The sequence below is a fragment of the Tauraco erythrolophus genome, chromosome 10 (genome assembly GCF_009769465.1).
Source record: "Tauraco erythrolophus isolate bTauEry1 chromosome 10, bTauEry1.pri, whole genome shotgun sequence".
Taxonomy (NCBI): Eukaryota; Metazoa; Chordata; class Aves; order Musophagiformes; family Musophagidae; genus Tauraco; species Tauraco erythrolophus.
This window is the reverse complement of record NC_141474.1, coordinates 3,257,143-3,276,597: the sequence shown is the minus strand read 5'-3', so window position 1 is coordinate 3,276,597 and position 19,455 is coordinate 3,257,143. Positions and strand designations below refer to the sequence as shown.

The window sequence follows — 19,455 nt, the reverse complement described above, 5'->3', positions numbered from 1 at the left end:
TGTTCTCAGCTAATATCCATTTTCTTTTTTCTTCATCTCCAAATTCACCCAGTTTTCTTGTAATCCTCACTCTTCCATAGCATCATTTCATTCTCACTCATGCTTGCCCTGTATTTCTGTGTTGGCCCTTGGATCATTTTAATGACCTCCTCTGGACTGGCTCCAACAGCTCCGTGTTCTTCTGTTGAGGGCCTCAGAGCTGAAGGCAGTACTGCAGGTAGGATCTCACAAGAGCAGAGTGGAGGGGCAGAAGGTGTCATCTGGACATAACTCAGGAGTATTATTTTATGAATATTTGAATAGCTGTAAACTACCAATGTTGAGTGAAACACGATCACTCTCTGGAAGGACCTTTGATGTTTCTATTGACTTCAATATATCTTAGTAGCAAATCCAGAGAGACAAATCCAGCTTAAAAATGATACTAATTTGGGGGAATGTGCCACTTTCGAACATTGTTGGCTCCAAGATACGGTCACAAGTTGGATGCTTCAGCCTCTTCCAAACTGAAAAACATCCTTGAACCGGAGAACCTGATTTTACTTACACTAAGTTTTACTGTTTTCTAGGGTATTTTTTTCCCCAATTGGTTGTATATTTGTTGCATTATTGTAACTATAGAGGAAAAGCAATTTAAGACCAAAACGTGACTGTAAGTTAATGAAAATTAGCCATTAGATTAGGTAGTAGAATTCCTGTGCTGTCATCTTTAATTGATTTCTTCCTGGCCGATTTAATCAATTAAAATAATGCCTAAAACAATGTATAGCCTCTTTGTAAACTAAATCAGCACTTATGGAAGCATCTCTTAAAAATCAGCCCTTCTCTAGTGAGCTGTGTGGAGAGAGTTGTGAAGGACTGTTAGCAGCTTACCTGAGTCCATCTGTGACGGTCTCCCGAAGACGAGCAAAATACTTCCGAGGAAGTTCACGTGTCTCTAGAAATGGGTTTGTAAGAGGGGAAGCATCAAGGGAAACGTTGACAGATATTTAATTAGAATGGCAGTAGTGGCGGTTGCTGTGTTAATAGCATCTGGCAGCAGAGTCACCGCCATCTGTTAATGCCCTGAAATTCTGATCCGGCACGTTCTTTGTGGAGGAATTAACAATAATTAACAAATCTATCAAATGAAATCACCTTGATTGGGTGACGGCTTTACCTTGATAATGATTAATTGTGAAATAATGGGGAATAAAGTGTCCACTATTTGGTTTTTTACTATGTACTAACTAATGCCGTTATCCGTGTACAGCATCCTAGAGGGTTTGCTTTTAAGCTCGTGGGGTGAGACATCATTTAGTGCATCTCCTTGAAATAATCCTTTTAAGCAAGAGCTAGATTAGAACCAAACTTTTGCATCTTAATTTCTCTTTGCAACAGATTAGGACTCTAAAAGGAGTCGCGGTTCTGCCGATGCACACAAACTTATTTAGTGTTAAATAAGGGAGAAAATGAGGTTAAATCCATAGAAGTGACTCTTCAACCAAAGTCAAGTCAGCCTGGAAGATCTGACTACATTAAAGCATTCCAGGGTGGTTTTTTTTTTTGTATGCTCCACATTAGAATCCAAAGCATTAATTTCTGATGAGTCAGTTTGTCTTCAAACTGATGGGGGAAAAAAAAAAAATTCTATTTGTTTGTATTTGGAAGAATTATTTTTGAATATCTGTTTTCATCAAAGTCGATATTTCGGTCAGTGTAATGAAATATCACTGCCGTAAATAATAGCTGTAAACAAAGCAACGGGTCCTCTTAACTCCTCTTGTTCTGTTCATTCCTGCTGAGCAACAGATGGAGAAGGTGGCATACTCTGATTAAATAGAAGAATTGTACGTGATAGGTAGTTGAGGTGTGTTAATTATGAGAAGCAATAGGAGGGAAAGAGTAAATTTTGGGATCTTGAAGTCAAGTAAACCGGAATTTTATTGCCGTCTTCCTGTGCGAGGCAGTTAATGTTCTGAATATTGCTCTGGGACCCACAGAGACAAGACGACGTCTGTTTTTCTTGTGTCTTTCTGTTTGTTCCTTGTTTGTGACAGAAGTTTTTTTAGGCTGGGATTTGTGCTGATTGCAGCTACTGATAGAGCCGCACTGACGCCAAACCACAAGCAGAGGTGTGGAAAGCCGAGTTTGCGCTGCCGTGATGTATCACAGCTCCTGACGAGGAGCTGCACATCAGAGCCTCCCTTCCCTTTCCACTGAGGCAATGGATTCGCAGCGTTTTTTAGGTGGGGAAAGGTCTGTGCCTTCAGGGTGACAGTATGCAGAGACAGAAGGTAGCCCAACATTCACCTTGCATTGCAGTCGGTGGGCAGGAGGTGTTACGGCTGTGGAACATGGCTACAAGTGGGCCATCCGGATGTGCCATCCCAGATGTGTAGTGCAGACCATTCCTGATTTCTGTCTCTGGAGCAGATGAGAGGATAAAGGCTCATCTGGTGCACAAGGTTGAGATTTAGCTGATTTCTGGTTGTGGTGTCTTCTCCATGAGACCAATCCTTCTAGCTTCATTTTGCTTGACGGTAGTAGGAGTTTGCTTGACAGTTCTGTGAGCCATACATCAACTCACATGAGCTGTATGACTATGTACATGCACGTTGACCACACACGCAACACGCGTGTACGTAGTCATCCCCAGGTCGCACTGTTACAATTAGAAGATGCTTTGAAAGCAAGTGGTTCCGTCTTCTTTCCTGCTGCTTTGACTTGACATGGTGGGATCATGGCCAGGCAGCGACTGGTGGGATGTGACAAACATACAGAGATGCTTGTTAAGGCTTGGAAGAAAGGCTTGTTTCTCTCTCCCTGTTATTGTCATGCAAGACACCGTTTTCTGTTCAGGAGGATTAGAAGATACACGTTAAACAGTGTTAAATGTGCCGACGCAGTTGATGTTTACAGCCCTTGTAGAATTATTCATTAAAATATTAACAGCCAGACAGCCTCTTTTTTTTTTTTTTTTAAATTCAGTGATTTAGTAGCCTTCTTAAAAATCATGTTGTGTGATTCAGACATTCAAAGACTAAATAAGACAAAACAAAACCACCAAAATTACCCATGAAAGCGCCAGTTCTTGGGTTCACGTCTCTTAAATCATCATGGACATGATGTGCCTAAGAAATTCAGGCGGATTTGTGGAGTGGGTGAGCTGTGAGGTTTGACTCAGCCCTCCCGTCTGCACCAGCAGCTTTCCCTAACATGCAAGGCCAAGAAGGTCTGGTAGGGGCTGTGTCCTTCCCGGGGTTTTTACAAGCAATACGTACACGTGCGCGCTAAGCTTGGGTTTACAGAAGCTTTTGGCGTGAGTACAAGACATTACCTTGAAATGCTGGCTCTCAACTGAACTCTTTTCCCTCCCCACCCCTTTTTTTAAGATGTTTCTAATGGCTCTGGTCCTCTGTGGAGGACACGGCCATGGTGTTCTCTATAAACATGTTCTGGTTTGCTTCCTTGGGCCCCTTGTGTCCAATTTTCTGGCTGAGCAGGTCAGGTTTGCCGTTGCGTCTCTTCTCACTGGCCCTTTTCATGTATCCTTTCTCCCACGTTTGGGAGAAACGTTTGGGAAAACCGTTGGGTTTTCCACGTGATGGTAACATTTCTTACCTCTTTTCTGAGCAAACCTACAGGTCTGGGCTGACTCTGGGGCTTTGCCTTTTCAGTGCTTTGCCTTGCTCTGTTGAAGGTGCCAATTAGCATTATTGATACAACTCTCCCAGGAGCCCAGCCACAGCTGCACACCTCGTTTTCCATGGACCGCTGGAGAGTCATTAGCCAGCATGGTGTTTGGTTGCTCCATGTCCCGTCCGGATTTCACCTGGTGACCCAGAGGCAAACCCCCAGGCCACCAAGCCCATGATGTTTAAAAGTTACCTGCCCAAGGTCATTGCATTAATTGTGTTGCCTTTAATTTCGTTTTCAATGAGCTTTTCTCGTTCAGTCGTGCAGGTAGAAGAGCCTGAACCCAGTGGAGAGCGACGCCGTGATGACAAATGCCTGTCGCGCTTTGTGTGCTTACTAAATATCTGTTGTGTGTTTTTTGTGTGTTTCAGGAAAAAAGTGCCAGTTCAAATGCAAGACTTAAATCTAATAAAGAGATCCCAGGATTAGTACATCAACCCAGAGCAAAGTAAGTTCAATTACTTTCTTTTTTTTTAATCGTAATACAAATAAACACAGGATTGAAGCGGTGTCTGTGAAATTCCCAATTATTGCCTAGCAAAAACCAGTTGGTGGTTCCAGCAGCCCTAAACACATTTAAATGTCATTTAAACAATTTAAATAGAATAGGTAAGGGCACCTGTGTCCTGATACCAATGACATGGTTGGGTCAGTGCTCGTGCTGGCATCCCTGCAGCATCCTCTCCTTTGCACGGCTGAGATGCAGGACTTAAAAAATGTGTGGGATGCATCGTGCCGTGCCTTAGAGGAGTACCACACCACGTCATTTCTCAGCTTTCCATACAACTTACACATAAACCAAATTGTATATGCACTAGTGTGCTTAAATACCATCAGTTAAATTCCTGGGGAAGTTTTTTGCTGGCTCTTGGCTTAGGTTAGCAGCTGTGCTGCCTGGGATTGGGAATGGTAAACTTCTGCCATTTGAAATGGTCAAGTTGTTTCTTCCAGTGAGGGTTGTTGCGTAGCTGAGAGTTTCTCCATCCTTCGCTCGCGATTCTGTGCTGTAGCCAGGCTGAGACCAGCCAGCGTTACGTACGCCGTGAAATATGTAACTCCCGTGACAGAGCTGGTTATTGATAGCAGGAACTCGTTTCTTATCTAAATCACCATTACATTTTAATCACTAATTGGATTGAAAAGAACAAATTACGTGGAGCTGTATGTCGGGTTCGTAACGAAGAAGTGATAAAGCTTTGCTGTTGGGTTTTGAACAATAGCAGAACTGCTGTTCTTTATGCCGTGCCTTCGGGGCACTTATTAACTTCAACTTGCTGCATACCAAGTGTGCCGTACGCGGTTTCATGTCTGGAAACTTCAGTCATTTCAATATAATCCAGCCTCCTTTGGAAAAGGAAAAATTGAGTGCTTCAAATGTAATTGAGAAGAAATTCACGGTAGGGAGGTGGAGGTAGAATCACCCTTTGGCAAAGCTGTGCTTCATTATTGTGGCTTGATCCTTCCCAGCAGGGTCAGCGCTCTATTTAAGATGGTCTAAGAGTCAGCTTGGGCTAAAAAAGGGATGTTTCTTTTCATGGGTCATCTCTTCCAGTCCATCCAAGGCAGAGGGACTGCGTGGGGTCGGGAGTCCATCCTTTCATCCAACTCTGATTTTAAAAAGTTCCAGCAGAAACTTAAAACGGACCTTTCTTCCCCAAAAAGCCTAAAGATGGCCCGTTGGCAGAAGTGAACGTTTCTGTCGCAGTCCTGCAAAAATAAGGGAACGTCTCGGAGAGTTACGGAATGCAGCGTCAGGTTGTTGGGTAGAACCTCCACTGTTTGCCCAAGCTGCGGCTGTTTACCCAGCGTACCGTTGGATTTCTGTTTATTAAGTGGCTACGTGGGTTTGAGTTGCTAATCACCAAGTCAGCAAATAGCTGTTATCACACGCGATTTTTTTTTTTTTTAAGGTTTATCATCTGAAAACTCTGGCAATTCTGACTGCCATGGGGGATGGTGTTGGGTGGGAAAGGGCTACTTAGCTAAAAGAGCAGAAATTAATAGATAAATCACTAGATAGTTACATCTTGTAGGACTGCTCTTGTAGAACAGGTGTTACTTAAAAAACCAACAGGGACTGTGTACCAAGTTAAGATTTTATGTACAATGGAGGGAGTTTTAAAATGTTGGCTCTAAAAGGAAGATTGTGAGGGGTCTTCCGGTTTGTGGTAGGATTTAGATTTTTACATCTAGAGCCCTGGACTCTAAAACCAGTGTACGTAGGGAGCCAGCAGTAGATTTACAGGAGTCTTTGACAGAGGTCAAGGGATTGGTCCTTCCTCTTCACACCGAGTGTTGATACCTTCTGTACCTTCATGGGGCTTCAACCTCGCACCCTGCCCTCAGCTCTTGGACACTTCCTCTGCTTCTTCATCCTCAAAACTGACTCTGCTGACATATTTAACCAGAAAAGTGATCATGTATGCCCCATTAAGTACATTGAGATGTGGTCATAACTCATGGAGTAACACAGCCTGAAGCATAAAATGAAAGTAGCAGTATTTCATACCATTTTTACCCTGCTGGATCATGGAATCGTAGAATGGTTTGGGTTGGAAGGGACCTCAAAGATCATCTAGTTCCAACCCCCCTGCCATGGGCAGGGACACCCTCCACTACACCAGGTTGCTCAAAGCCTCATCCAGCCTGGCCTTGAACACTTCCAGGGATGGGGCAGCCACAGCTTCTCTGGGCAACCTGTGCCAGTGCCTCACCACCCTCAGAGGGAAGAATTTCTTCCTTAGATCTCGTCTAAGTCTCCCCTCTTTCAGTTTAAAGCCATTGCCCCGTGTCCTGTCACTACATGTCCTTGTCAAAAGCCCCTCTCCAGCTGTCTTGTAGCCCCTTTAGGTACTGGAAGGCTGCTAGAAGGTCTCCCCGGAGCCTTCTCTTCTCCAGGCTGAACAGCCCCAACTCTGTCAGCCTGTCCTCAGAGGAGGGGTGCTCCAGCCCTCGGATCATCTTTGTGGCCTCCTCTGGACCCAGTCCAACAGCTCCATGTCCTTCTTGTGTAGGGGACTCCAGAGCTGAACACAGCACTGCAGGTGGGGTCTCACAAGAGCAGAGCAGAGGGGCAGAATCCCCTCCCTGGACCTGCTGCCCACGCTGCTTTGGGTGCAGCCCAGGACACGGTTGGCTTTCTGGGCTGCCATCTCCTTTTATTAGAAACGGGACCTATGATGTTGCAAAGGCAAGAATATGTTTCTAGTACTTACCTACCCGGAAGGGGCTGTGCTGCCCTATAGCCCCTCTCTGAGACACCTGAATATGCAGGTGACAGGCTGGGCTGCCCCAAAGAAGCATTTTTTTTCCCCCATCTCAGGTGGAAGTGGGAACCTGAGGGCCAAGCAGACAGCTGGGGACAAAAACTCCCACAGCCCCTGAAAAGTGAATTGTTCCCTCCCCTGAATTACCAGCTTTAGGTTTTAATGCCTCTTCTGAGACCTTCTCGTCTGAACTGAGCCTCCATTTATGTCCGGCATAAGCAAATCATTGTATACGTTCATCCCGATAGCAAGCGCAGTATGAATGCTGAGCTTTGTAGGAAAGTGCAGTGTGGTGTTGGGCACTGGGGAGAAGTATTAACTCATTACAGCTGCAAGAATGATGCCGAGGAAGGGGAGTCTGGGGTGGGAACTCAGCGAGCCGAACCAGCTTTGATTGTCGGAGAAAATCTCCAAGAGAGTCCTAACCGTTTGGCAGCACTGGTAACACTGGCATCTCCCATCTTTCCTTTTTTACATCTTTTTTTAGTCTCACATTGAGTCCCTGGCATTTTTCCCCAGCCCCCCATGCCCCCAGGTGCTCCTCCCTGCTGTGGTCCCAGAGGATGCTCCAGCTTCACCTTCCCAGCGGGATATCGTTATTTCAGGAAGGAGACTCTCACCACCCCCTGGGATAAATAAAGCAGACACACCCCAGATACTGTCTGCGGTGCATCCTCATCCTCGTCTCCTCCTCCTTTCCTTTGCATCCGACCTTTGTGTATTTTTAACTCCCAGGTGCCCCTTGGGGAAGGGCTGCTTGTCTTGTGCCACCATCAATGTTTTACAGACAACAAATTAGGAGTATTTTCCAGCTCTCTTTGCTAATGCAAAATCGCATCGCTGACCCTGAGCCTCCTGGTGCTGCACAATTAATTGAGGTGAATAATCTGCTGAGCCCGCTCAGGGAACAGTAAGGACCACCCGTCTGGGAGGGGAAGGACCAGCCTGGGCTTGTAGACGTTCCTGAGCGTTGAGTGCAGAACCCGGCTGTAGCAGGGCTACAGGCAAGTCTTCCAGTTCAAGGCTTTAATCTCACATCGTAGGCATCTCACTCTGTGATGATGTTGGCAGTCTTGGTAGACCTTCTGTCTTGACGCAACAGGGTCTTTCACGGCCCAAGGGACAGTAGTGGACTATTAAGTTTCTGCAACCTGCCTAGAAAGGGGAATAGTCTCTGGATGCATGCAGGTCCTAGGTACCGTCCCGAGTGTAGCACGCGTACGCAGAACCAAATGCAATAATTAGTCTGTGAGCAAACCAAAAAAACTAAAAAAAAAAAGATTAAAAAATTGTCATTGTAGAAAGTGATTTATTTTATGCAGTGGTAAGAACTTCTGGCTGAGTCCCTCAGCAGCTCTGAACTGCAGCGTTGGTGTTCAAAATGGAAGAAATCCTGTTGGTACTGATCCTCTTCCTTTGCCTTTCAGCATGCACATCTCTGAAAGCCAACAAGAATTCTTCAGAATGCTTGATGAAAAAATTGAAAAGGTAAGAAACAACAAAGCAACCTTATGTTTTCACTCAGGGGTTGGACACGCAGCTTTCCCAGCTCCGTGGAGAGGACAACCAGACGCGGTCTGTTGCAGCACTCCACGTTCTCCAGTACTTGGAGGGACTGTGGTCTAAGGTGCCCCTTACCGTGCGTGGGTTAGATACTTCAAGAACAAAGAAAACCAAAAAAGTAGAGAAGTTGCAGGAGATACTGGAAAGAAACCTTTGTTTTGTGGAAACATCCCCAGGCTAGGATGAGTGGCAAATCAACTCAACGCAAACGTTTCGGGTATATATGGACTAGTGGGTGGAGGAGAAGCACAAAGGAGAGGTTTATGCCTTTAGTGATTTGATCTTTCATTTAATCTCTGTGGGAGACAACTGGAATCTGGTAGTATCTGAGATCCCCTCCTTATTTTTTACTGAATCTCTTCAAAATCACTCCTGGTTCTGAGTAGTGTGGCTGTAAGTATGGATGACCCTGCCTCAAGACCTACGCTGAGTAAAATAATGATGCTGGAGATGTTTTGAAGAGGGTGAATAGTTCTTTGCATATCTCGTCGTCTTGATGGCAGCTTTCGTGTGTTCCACAAGTCTTTTCCATGAGAATCACAGCTTCTTTGTGAGATGGGAGCAAACCGTTACACCACAACCTAGGTGGGAAACTGGGACTTGAGGAATTAAATGGGCTGTTTGGATCTAGAAGAGAAGCCAGAAGCAAGATCTCAGCCTTTGCTTATACCTTGAGCTGGATGTTTGCTCACCAATATACAATACTCTTTACACTTCATATTTTAATACTTAATATTAAATATTTGATTCCCCAATTGGAATAAAGTAATTTGTGCTCCTAAATTGTAGTGTTAGGTTGCAGAGTAGGAGGGCAATTTTTCCTTGGATGACTCCCAATTTCTGCTATTTTTGCTGATACTCCTGGTCTTAGGAATTGGGATGCTAGAGTAGGTGAATCTCTTATTCATTCCAAGCAACAAATTTGTTCTGCTACTCTAAAAAAAAAAAATTAATAAAATCATGAAAGTAAAAAATGAAAGGGGAAAAGTAGAAGTGAGGAGGAGTTTGCAAGTTCCTGAGAAGAGTATTTCTATATTAGTATTATCAGGAATAAGATTTTACTTAACCTATATGCTTTTAAAAGTGGAATTTCTACATATCCATAATATAGAATCACAGAATGGTTTGGGTTGGAAGGGACCTTAAAGATCATCTAGTTCCAACCCCCCTGCCATGGGCAGGAACACCCTTCACTACACCAGGTAGCTCACCCACCAAGCTACATTTCTTTCAAATAAATGCATTCACCCTATAAATATTTAGATGCTTTTCCTGGACATCATCACCTTCCATAATGTCTAACACAGAATCTCCAGTGAAATGGATTTTCCAAAGATCTGTCTTGCCTACAGCCCAGACCAGGGCTCTTGTACTAATTCATCTTCTAGATCAAGCGGTTGCCTATTTAGAGGAAATACAAAGTTTTATCTGTCAGAGAGAGAAAGACAGCTCCTGTGCTGACTGTTGATGGCATTTGCAGGGGTTAATGCACAGCTGAGTATGGGATTTGCTTTCTCTGGAGACCTCCTGCACCTGAGGAAGTAGTCTTCTTAAGAGATTTTTTGAGGGTTGTTAATTAATCTTTGGTCATAATGAATTGGTTTTGTAGGTATCTGCCGTAAGCGCCAAAAAGATTGGAAAATATGAGGGATGTTGTTTGATTCCCTAAATAGCATTTTGAGTTCCTTCTCCAGGGAAACGGAGGAGAGCAATCGAAGGACTAGAAGAATTAAATCACTGAGCAGCTCACCAGTTATGGCTGAAATAGTCTGTGCAAGCGGGTGGGCGTTGCCTGTGGTTGATGAGGTCCCAAAACATGTTGTAATGGTCACTTGGTACCCGTGACCATGAGTGCTGTTGGATTTGTGATGGAGACACCCTGTCTCTCACTGACTTCCTGGGCTGTGTCTACAGAAACTCTACAGTCAGAATCTGCAAAACATCCCTCGACTTGCATTGAAATCCCAAGAGGTTGTTAGGTCATCTGATACAAACGAGTAACGGCGACTCTAACATGGGTGCTGAGAATTAGAGAAGAAAATTAAGTGGGCGTTCTGGGCTCAGGAGAACGGTTAAATGGGCAGGAAGGTCAGCTAGAATAAAATTTCTGCAATCAAAGCGTGAAACGGAAAGAAGACAGGCTGATGTTTTAGCAACTGAAAATATGAAGTATTTATGAAGCCTGGAGATCAAAAAAAAAGCCTTAATGAAACAAGCTGGAGAATTTCTCTCAAAGTCTAGCCTCTGTTGGTACCCAGCATGAGATCCTGGCTGCCCGTGTGGGCACAGCAAAGCTGAACTGCCTTCTGCCCATGCCACCCAGAGGTGAGAACCAGAACATCAACCCCAAGGTGTGGAGCTTCTGTCTACCAAAATTTGGTGTCAAAACGCTGCGAGGCATTTAGAGGGAGATGTCTCTTCCTGTCTGCGTGAGTGTCCCTGCTCGGAGAGCTAGAGCTGAGCTTGCACGTACGGAACCACGTGCGATTATGGTAATTCAATTTGTAGGGTTTGTTGGAAGGAAGAACTACTGGAATGAAGACTCAGTACTGAATGCCGAGGTAGGACTGGCTGAGAATGTAAAACTCAGGCCCACACGTAGGGTTAGATGTTGGTTCTGCTGGAGTCAACACAGTCATTTCAGAGGCACCAGAGTTGGAGTTAAGAATAAAAAACTAAAACCTTATGAGAAGCTGAGGATATAAAGTGATGTGGGAGGTTGGGAGAAGCTGGGTAGAGTTAAGCAGATGACAGCACAGGAAGCAGTAGTTATATGTCACATGTATATGTCATATGTATATGACAGACCACGTAGCGCTTCTCATGGTGGTGTTTCTGAGGTGTACAACATGCATCCAGACAGATAGGAACCAGGTGTAGGAACCAGGTGGTGAAAAGGTTGAACAAACCTCAGCGCAGCTGCTGAGACGCTGGTGTAGAGGCAGAGGGTGAGCAGAGCTTCTGCAGGACAGCAAGGCTGGATGTGCACTGCACTGGGAGAGGAGAGGGAAAGACTGAGTCACCTGTGAGCAGCATGAGGCCCAAGAGTTTGGGTGAAAACTGGCTTGGAAATCATCCTGGCAGCCGCCCGCAGCCGCAGCGAGTCCTCGGGGGGTTTCACACTCGCTGAAGTTATTGTGAGTAGAGTCCCGGGCTTCACTTTTGGAGACAAAAAGGCATGTCTGTACAAAGAGGTCAGGAAGAAAATGGAGCTGAGACAGGCAGTGGTGAGGAGGCAGCTCACCAGGTGACAGCGTTATCATTTTTTGAAAACTGGGCTTGCCTGAAATCACATAAATACATTCCAGTAGCGGATGAGCAACAGGTAATAGCAGGAGTTAAGCTTGAGGAGAGAGCCCACCACCGAGTAAATTAGGAAGACATGGGTCAGAAGTTCAAGTGAGTCACTTGACCTGTGAAACGAAGGCAGAGATATGACTCTGGAAACCCGAGAAGGAAGCAGAGAGCGACTGGCACATCCCTCCTAAAGCCGCTGGGTAAATCTGAGATCTGCTGTGTGATGCTCAGAAGAGGAGAAATGGGCCCCACCAGCCGAGCCGGGATGCAGGAAGTCGCTGTGCTCATTGCGGAGTGATAAATCTGGTTTTTAAATATTGTCTGTGATTAAGAAGATAGAAATGCATCCCACTAAGAGCGTCTCTGGCTGCAGTGGGAAGCGGTAGCGAATTTAGTCCATTTCTATTGGCATTCGGGCAGATAAAATAGTCACCTGGGTTCTCTCTAATCTGCCAGTGCAGGGACTAATTTGATCAGATGTTGTGTATGGATTCACTAAGAGTCAACATGAAACACTGAAGAAGAATTACCGTGCCTCTCCTAGAAGTTCTTCAGCCTTTGGGATTTATTTTTGCTTCCTTCCTACATCTCAACTTTATTTGGACTCTGATCACGCCAGGGACACACAGACTCCACCTTACCCCCTGCGAAGAAACCCCACATGAATTGAACAGGATGGCTCAGAGCGGAGAACTAGTTAATCCTGGGCATGGTCTTTGCAGGCTCAAGTCCGCAGACTTGATGGAGACACAAACTCCCCTGCAGTGCTGTGTTCAGCTCTGGGGCCTCCAACACAAGAAGGACATGGAGCTGTTGGAGCGGGTCCAGAGGAGGCCACTAAGATGATCCAAGGGCCAGAGCACCTCTGCTATGGAGACAGACTGAGAGAGTTGGGGTTGTTCAGCCTGGAGAAGATTCCAGGGAGACCTTGAAGCAGCCTTCCAGTACCTAAAGGGGCTACAAGAAAGCTGGAGAGGGGCTTTTGACAAGGCCATGTAGTGACAGGACAAGGGGCAATGGCTTTAAACTGAAAGAGGGGAGATTTTGATTAGAGATAAGGAAGAAATTTTTCACTCTGAGGGTGGTGAGGCACTGGCACAGGTTGCCCAGAGAAGTTGTGGCTGCCCCATCCCTGGCAGTATTCAAGGCCAGGTTGGATGAGGCTTTGAGCAACCTGGTGTAGTGGAAGGTGCCCCTGCCCATGGCAGGGGGGCTGGAACTTGATGATCTTTGAGGTCCCTTCCAACCCAAACCCTTCTGTCATGGGGCCCTGTCCTGCCAAGGCTTGCATGAAAATATTGAAATAAAAACGAAATTAAAAGCTGTGACGTATAAAATGTCAAATGTGGAAAGTTTACTGTGTTTAGCGCCTGCTAGTGAAAACATCTTGATAATGGCCAGCACAGGAAGTGATCTGAAAAATGCCTCTTTCTCTGAATCCTACGTACAGAGCGGCAAAACAGTCCTCAGAAATTATCTCCTTTAAGTATATATATTATTGCTGTAGGCTGTGGCACAGTGTGTAGGCAGCTGTCTCGATGTAGGATAAACTACCAAGGCTAAGGTATAACTGAACAGTTGACAAGCAATTTCTGGGATTATATCTGGGGTTGAAACCCTCAGAAGAGAAGCATCTCTGGACCCAAAGCCAATCCAGGTAAGCTGCACCAGAGGAAACCATCGCTGATCCCATCATCATCAGCTGTTTCCTACAGTGGTTTATGAAAAATAATCGCCATGCAGACATGCTCATAGAATCATAGAATGGTTTGGGTTGGAAGGGACCTTCAAGATCATCTAGTTCTAACCCCCCTGCCATGGGCAGGGATACCCTTCACTACACCAGGTTGCTCAAAGCCTCATCCAACCTGGCCTTGAACACTTCCAGGGATGGGGCAGCCACAACTTCTCTGGGCAACCTGTTCCAGTGCCTCACCACCCTCATGTTAAAAACTGAGATTAAAAAGCATCACAGCACGTGAAGATGTCTTGCTACGAACTCTCGTGCGGGCGGTGGATACCCCAAGGCTGGAGCGTTGTATTTCCACTGCCGCAGGGGATCTCACTTTGGATTGAGAAAGAAATTGGTCTTGGCAGGGGTTTCTCCACTGATCCATGCACCTGGTTGCCCAGAGCCGGGTTGGAGACTACCAGTTTGTTGTTGGAGGCCATGGGAGGAGAGATGCCCAGCGGCATCTCGCTCCATCCCCTCGTTAGGAAAACCAAGCATGACCCAGGGGGAGGACACAACGCGGCAACTTGTGCCGTGATTCAAGAGTGCCGTTAAAAATCGGAGGGGGGGGAGTTGCTAACCGGAACGTGTGCAAGGACAGAATTCTCAGGCTGAAACTCATTAGCAAAGTGGATTGCTCTTAATGACTCTCTTAATTTTCCTCTAACAAAATAAGAAACGGGCAAAAATTCGCACGGGATACAATTATGTAGTGCCGCCTCCCGGCGTTTTCTTCCCATCCTTGCCGCGAAGGCTGTAAACAAAACCAGATTGATGAAAAGGGTTCCCACCGCAGCGCCGGGCTAACGTTTCCCAGCGCCGGCCACCTCCTCTGAAAGGGACCACTGTGTCCTGCCGCCTCTTTCAGCCTTCCCAGAAGAAAGGGCCGCTTGGTGCAGCTCATTTCCCTCTCCCGGACCGGCCGACCTCCTCTTCCTCCTCTCCTCGCCAGGGCCGCGGCACGAGGATGCCGGTGCCAAACTGGGGAGCGGCGGCGGAAGAACCATCTCCTGAGCTGCCGTCTCGCCCTCGGCGACTCCGCCGGCCGCACAAAAGCCTATTGAGCTGGGAAGGCTTCTGCATTCGGGCAGCGTGGGGGGTTGTTTATCGGCCTGTCACCCCCAACAATGGAGAAAAGGGCTTTTCCTGTGCGTGTTTTTTTTTTCTTTCTTTCTTTTTTTTCTCTCAAAGGGTATCGTCAGCTGCGGGTGGTGCCTTGGTAGGGGTGTCAGGATGGGAGGGAGCGCGTTTCTAGATGCGGAGGAGCGCGCCGTTAGCTCCGGGTTTGGTACGAGCAGCAGAACACCAACGTGATTTAGTGACCTTAAATTCACACACTTGTGTTAAGGTGTTTTGAGGTTATCTTCAGTTACAGGAGAGGAAAACAATTTCTTGGGAATTACCTGAACTTCGATGAGTGTGTTCTCTTTCTCATCTTTCTCGGTGCAGATCGTTTACGCTCTTAATCATTAAAACTTATTTAATAGCCCGTGCTATTAAGGGCTGTTAAAGGATGCCCCATACATTCCAGTTATTCCCATACCCTCGTTTTCCAGCCACGATGCTGCTCGATTTGGGGGAGTTGTCACCTCCTCTGGTTTCTTTTCCTTCCAGCCACACATCTGCTCCCCCAAAAAAACTCTAATCATCACTTCAGTCAGCACTCGGATACTGCTGGAGCTCCTCTGCTCACGTGGTGGAGCTCATCATCTGACTGCCGCTTCACCACGTTGGTGTTTCTTCTTCAGAAGACCTCAGCAGCGTTGCAAGCTGTCAGCTCCCAGTTTTGAGTGAGGTTTTGCCCAGTCCCACCAGGATGATTCCCCGTCTCAAGTACAGCAGGTCTCTCACTGATGGCAGGCGCAGCCGCTCGAGATATCACCTCCCCCAGCATCTGTCAAACATCTTCTGAAACAAACAGGGGACGCACAAAAAATGACATTTTTAAACGTTTTGCTGGACTGGGGCCATGGTGCTTAGCAAGACCAAAGCAGCCTTCCTCCTCTGCCAGTGGGGAGATGGAGACCTCTCCTCTTCTTCCTGAGGAGCACCAAGGAGAAACCCCTGTGTGTCAGATTTATGATGCAGCAGGGAAGGCAGTGAGGACAGGGAACTTTATTCTTTCTCTGATCTTCCTGAGGAAGACTGACCTCGTTAATACTGATAAATATTCAATTAGGGAATAAGCTTGAGACAAAAGCTTTTGTCTTACAAAAATAAAGGGAATTGTAGGGGTTTTTTGCTTCCCTGTAGCATGGTTTCTCCCCCTCTTGCCACCGAGCGCCTGCAGGAGCCTTTTCTGGGCCCCCTCACCACATCCTCCCCCTTCCCACCAGCTGGCACGTCGGCGGGGCCGCCCATGCCGAAGTGAGCGCCAGGACGAACCCAACTCTGGAGAGTTTCCCGGCCAAAAACGCAGTATCCTTGGAGCTCCTCGTCTTGCTCCTCGTGGTTTGGACATCGAATTAGCAGATCGAGTCGGGGTTGCGGGTGGGTGCCGCGCTCGGTGGGTGGAAGAGCGGCGTGTCACGCTGCAGGACGGCGTGGGAGGTGTTTCTGGTGTTTCACACCCTCCTCCCACTTTCAGCAGCGCTGGCGCTGCCCACGCACGCTCGTGGGAAGGAGCCGGCTGGCGGGGAGCTTGGGATGGCGGTGGCTCCCTGCCCGCAGGAGACTGAGGGCCACGGCCATGAAGGCCACCTCCAAGGCACCGACGTATCTCCATCCCCACCAGCGTGAAGATGGAAATAAAGCATCTGGCAGCAGCAGTCCGGCTCGTGGCAGCCTTCAGGGGGTGGGTGAGAGGTGGCATTTCCCCACTGTGACAAGGACGTCTTCAGCATGTTGTGTTTTAAGTGGTTTCTTGTCATCCTTTTGAGGAGCGATGAGCTTGGTCGCCACGGAGCAAACCCAGAAGCAGAAGAACGACAGGAGGAATGGGACGGAAAAGATCGCTTCAGTGTTTTGGGTCCGTTTGAGCCTTTCATAGGACCGATGGCCCCTGATGTGGGGCGTAGTGGGGAATGATGGGCCATGGGGCTCCCTCTTGAGCAGAAGGCCAGGAGACCAGGTAGATGAATCTCCTGGAAATGCCCTGAGCCTCAGTCATTGTTCGCTACCGATGACTTTCGCAGCTCTGAAGCACGTTGGACAAACCCTTCGTCACCACCGCCTTAGTCTCGTGGTTTTGTCCAAGTGCATCCTGGTCCCTGACATGGAGTAAACCAATGGATTTGGGCTTTGCCGCAAAGTATTTCGTCATTCCTTCTTTCTGAGTCAAATCTTTTACTTTAAATAATGTTGGGGTTTTTCTTTCATTCTGGGTCGGTGATTGCTGAATTGAAATTTGGGCTGATTAGTCTCTTGGGGTCTTTTTTAACATGCTAAGAAAGTGTTTTTACTAATAGTATTGGGCCACGGAGAGCTGTTAAAGTGCCGCACGTTCCTGGGTATGGACCCTCCAGCAAAGCCAGCTCCGCGATCCCACCAGCGTCGGTGGGATTTTAATTGCAGAGACATTTCGGAGCCTTTGTTCCCGACGTGTACCCCGCCTGTGCATCCCAAATAAACAGATTGCTGCGTCAAGAAACATCTCTCCCTTTTCTTTTTTTACTTCTTTCTTTCCCCACCCTCTTTCCAGACCAGTTGTGATTCGTTGGGCTACTGGGTGCCCCTTGAGTGAGAAGTTTCACCCGTTTTGCCACTGCTGAGTTGGTCTCTTCAGCTTAGAGGGTGTGGTGGAGCTTTTACACTTTCTTGCAGGTCTGAGACTCTCCTGTTTCTCCTTTTCTTCTTCGCCAGCCCTTTGCTTGGCTGCTGGGATTTTCCATGCAAGCGCTCGGGTGATACACCCGGCACACGGGAAACAATCCAGAGGTTGAGATTTTCAACGCTACTTTCAAGGCACTTGTTTTACGCGGGGTATCTTGGGTGGCTTGTGTGTTGAAAAGCTCAGCTCTGGCTGTTTCTCTGTGGACAGACAAGGGCAACGGGTCTTGTTGAGTCCTCTTCTGCCTCCTTGCAAGACACAGCTGGTGAGGGACAGGACGTGCCTTCTCCAGACCTTCCCAAGGCTAACACCTCGATAGATGCTGCTGCAAGTCTTGGGTTTGAGATGGGACAGAAGGCGTAACACGATTGAGCTCTAAGAAGTCCGTGTTTTGGGAAGCTTAGCCTGTTTTTGCCCATTGTGCAAGTGTAATTTCAATATAAATGGTATCTTTTGCTCTTACGTTGAACTCTTGCTGAGTAATCGGATGAGATGTTCTCGCTCACAACAGCGCATTGCTCGTAGGATTACGCGCTTCGTCGCTTTTGCCTCAGAGATGGTGTTTCTACAACAGATCTGTAGGGTTGTGTCCATCAAGGTGTATCTTTACATAAAAGAGTTTCATAAATTGATTTATTGGAACCTCCTCCTGGAATTCAATGTAAGAGATGAAATTTATGAGATTAACCATGATGGAAAGGGAAGAGTCTCCTGTCCTGGTTCCATGCAAACCTTCCAGAAACGGTTGGGGGACTTGGGCAAACTCCATTCCCTATTTTTAAAGGTTTCTACCTATCTCTCAACTTCAATCTCCAAAATTTAGAGAACTGATGTGTATTATTAGTAAGCACTCCCTTGATTTATGTTACTCCTCTCTTCGAGTAGTCATTTACAAACCATCTGGCTTTTCTCCTTCCAGGGTCGGGATTATTGTTCAGAAGAGGAGGACGTCACATAGTGCCAATTCTGCCGCTCGCACCAGGAATACTACTGTGTAAATAGATTACAACCCAGTCGAGACCTTTTGGAAGTCTTCTAGAGCGAACAGCACTACATAACAGAAGAAGATCATTTCCACATTATATGCTCCATTCAGTTACAGTGTTTCTTAATGACCAGATGAGGAATAATTGCTAAGAACTCGTAAGGAACTGTTTTTGTTGCTGCTAGTTAAAACTCGTCGCAACTTCTCACTTCTTTTCTGTGTCCAGATACGCAGCAAATCCTTAAAAGTTAATCCAAAAGACGGTGTTGATTTTATGGAGGCTTCTGGCCTGTTTTCTAGCAGCAGATGAGGTAGCGTTACACAAAGCTTCCGTAAGTGAACGTCCAAGCATCTAAGAGACGCCCTTAAGCTGCGTGTCAGCCCGCGGTGGGGTCGGAGCGCTTATTAATGCTGGTGATTGCAAGCTTTGGAGATGGGATGTTTTTGCCATGGCAGGCCTTGTTTTTCTCTGCTGAGAAGGAGCTGAGAAACTATTATCCATTAAAAGCATGTTGTCACTGAAATACTGGAAGCGATGCAGGAGCAGGAATTTGTATTTTAAGAGGAAAAAGAGTTTCATTTAATAGGTATCTTAATCGAGGACTAAGCTTGCAGTATTGGCTTTGCTGAGCACGAATGGGAGTGTGATCACAATCATTTTGGATCTCTTTTTTTCTAAGAAAATAAACATTTTACTGTTTTTATGTATTCTCGTCTTTTACCGTTCCTACGACACGATGTTTTCCGAGCCTGGGGACGAGGAAGGCGAGAGCAGCCCTCCGTGTTGATGAGTCCATGGATCTAATCTCTTAAAGCAGCTCTGTGCCAACTGGGGGTATCTGTTGCGTGTCCTGTAGAGTTTATTTTTCCATATTATACGGAGAGGATATTGCCTTCTCGAAAGCAGATGTAATATTTTTAACAAATGCTGTCATGAGTAAAAGAAAAAAAAAGAAACGTAAGGAAAAAAAAAATTACAACTTTTGTATTTATTATTTCAAAGGAGATTGTTACCTGTGCTGATGTTTCTTCCTGCTTTGACACCATCTGAGGGCCAGGTTTGCACTGCAGCCTGTGGAGGAACTTTGTCAGGACGTAGGTTTCTGCATCGTATGGATTTCGTTGCTCTGATGTGTGTGATGTATGTGGAATTAATTGCATTAAT

General features: G+C 46.5%; 1 protein-coding gene across 1 annotated transcript in view; it reads left to right on the top strand.

Moving 5' to 3' along the window:
* C10H1orf21 (chromosome 10 C1orf21 homolog) overlaps positions 1 to 18,263 on the top strand; it is a 76,941-nt gene extending 58,678 nt beyond the window's left edge. Inside the window, exons 3-5 of the mRNA XM_086617769.1 lie at positions 4,050 to 4,126; positions 8,372 to 8,432; positions 18,225 to 18,263. Coding sequence (XP_086473895.1) covers positions 4,050 to 4,126; positions 8,372 to 8,432; positions 18,225 to 18,263 — 177 coding nt within the window. The remainder of the gene's footprint in view (positions 1 to 4,049; positions 4,127 to 8,371; positions 8,433 to 18,224) is intronic.
* The last annotated feature ends 1,192 nt before the right edge of the window (positions 18,264 to 19,455 follow it).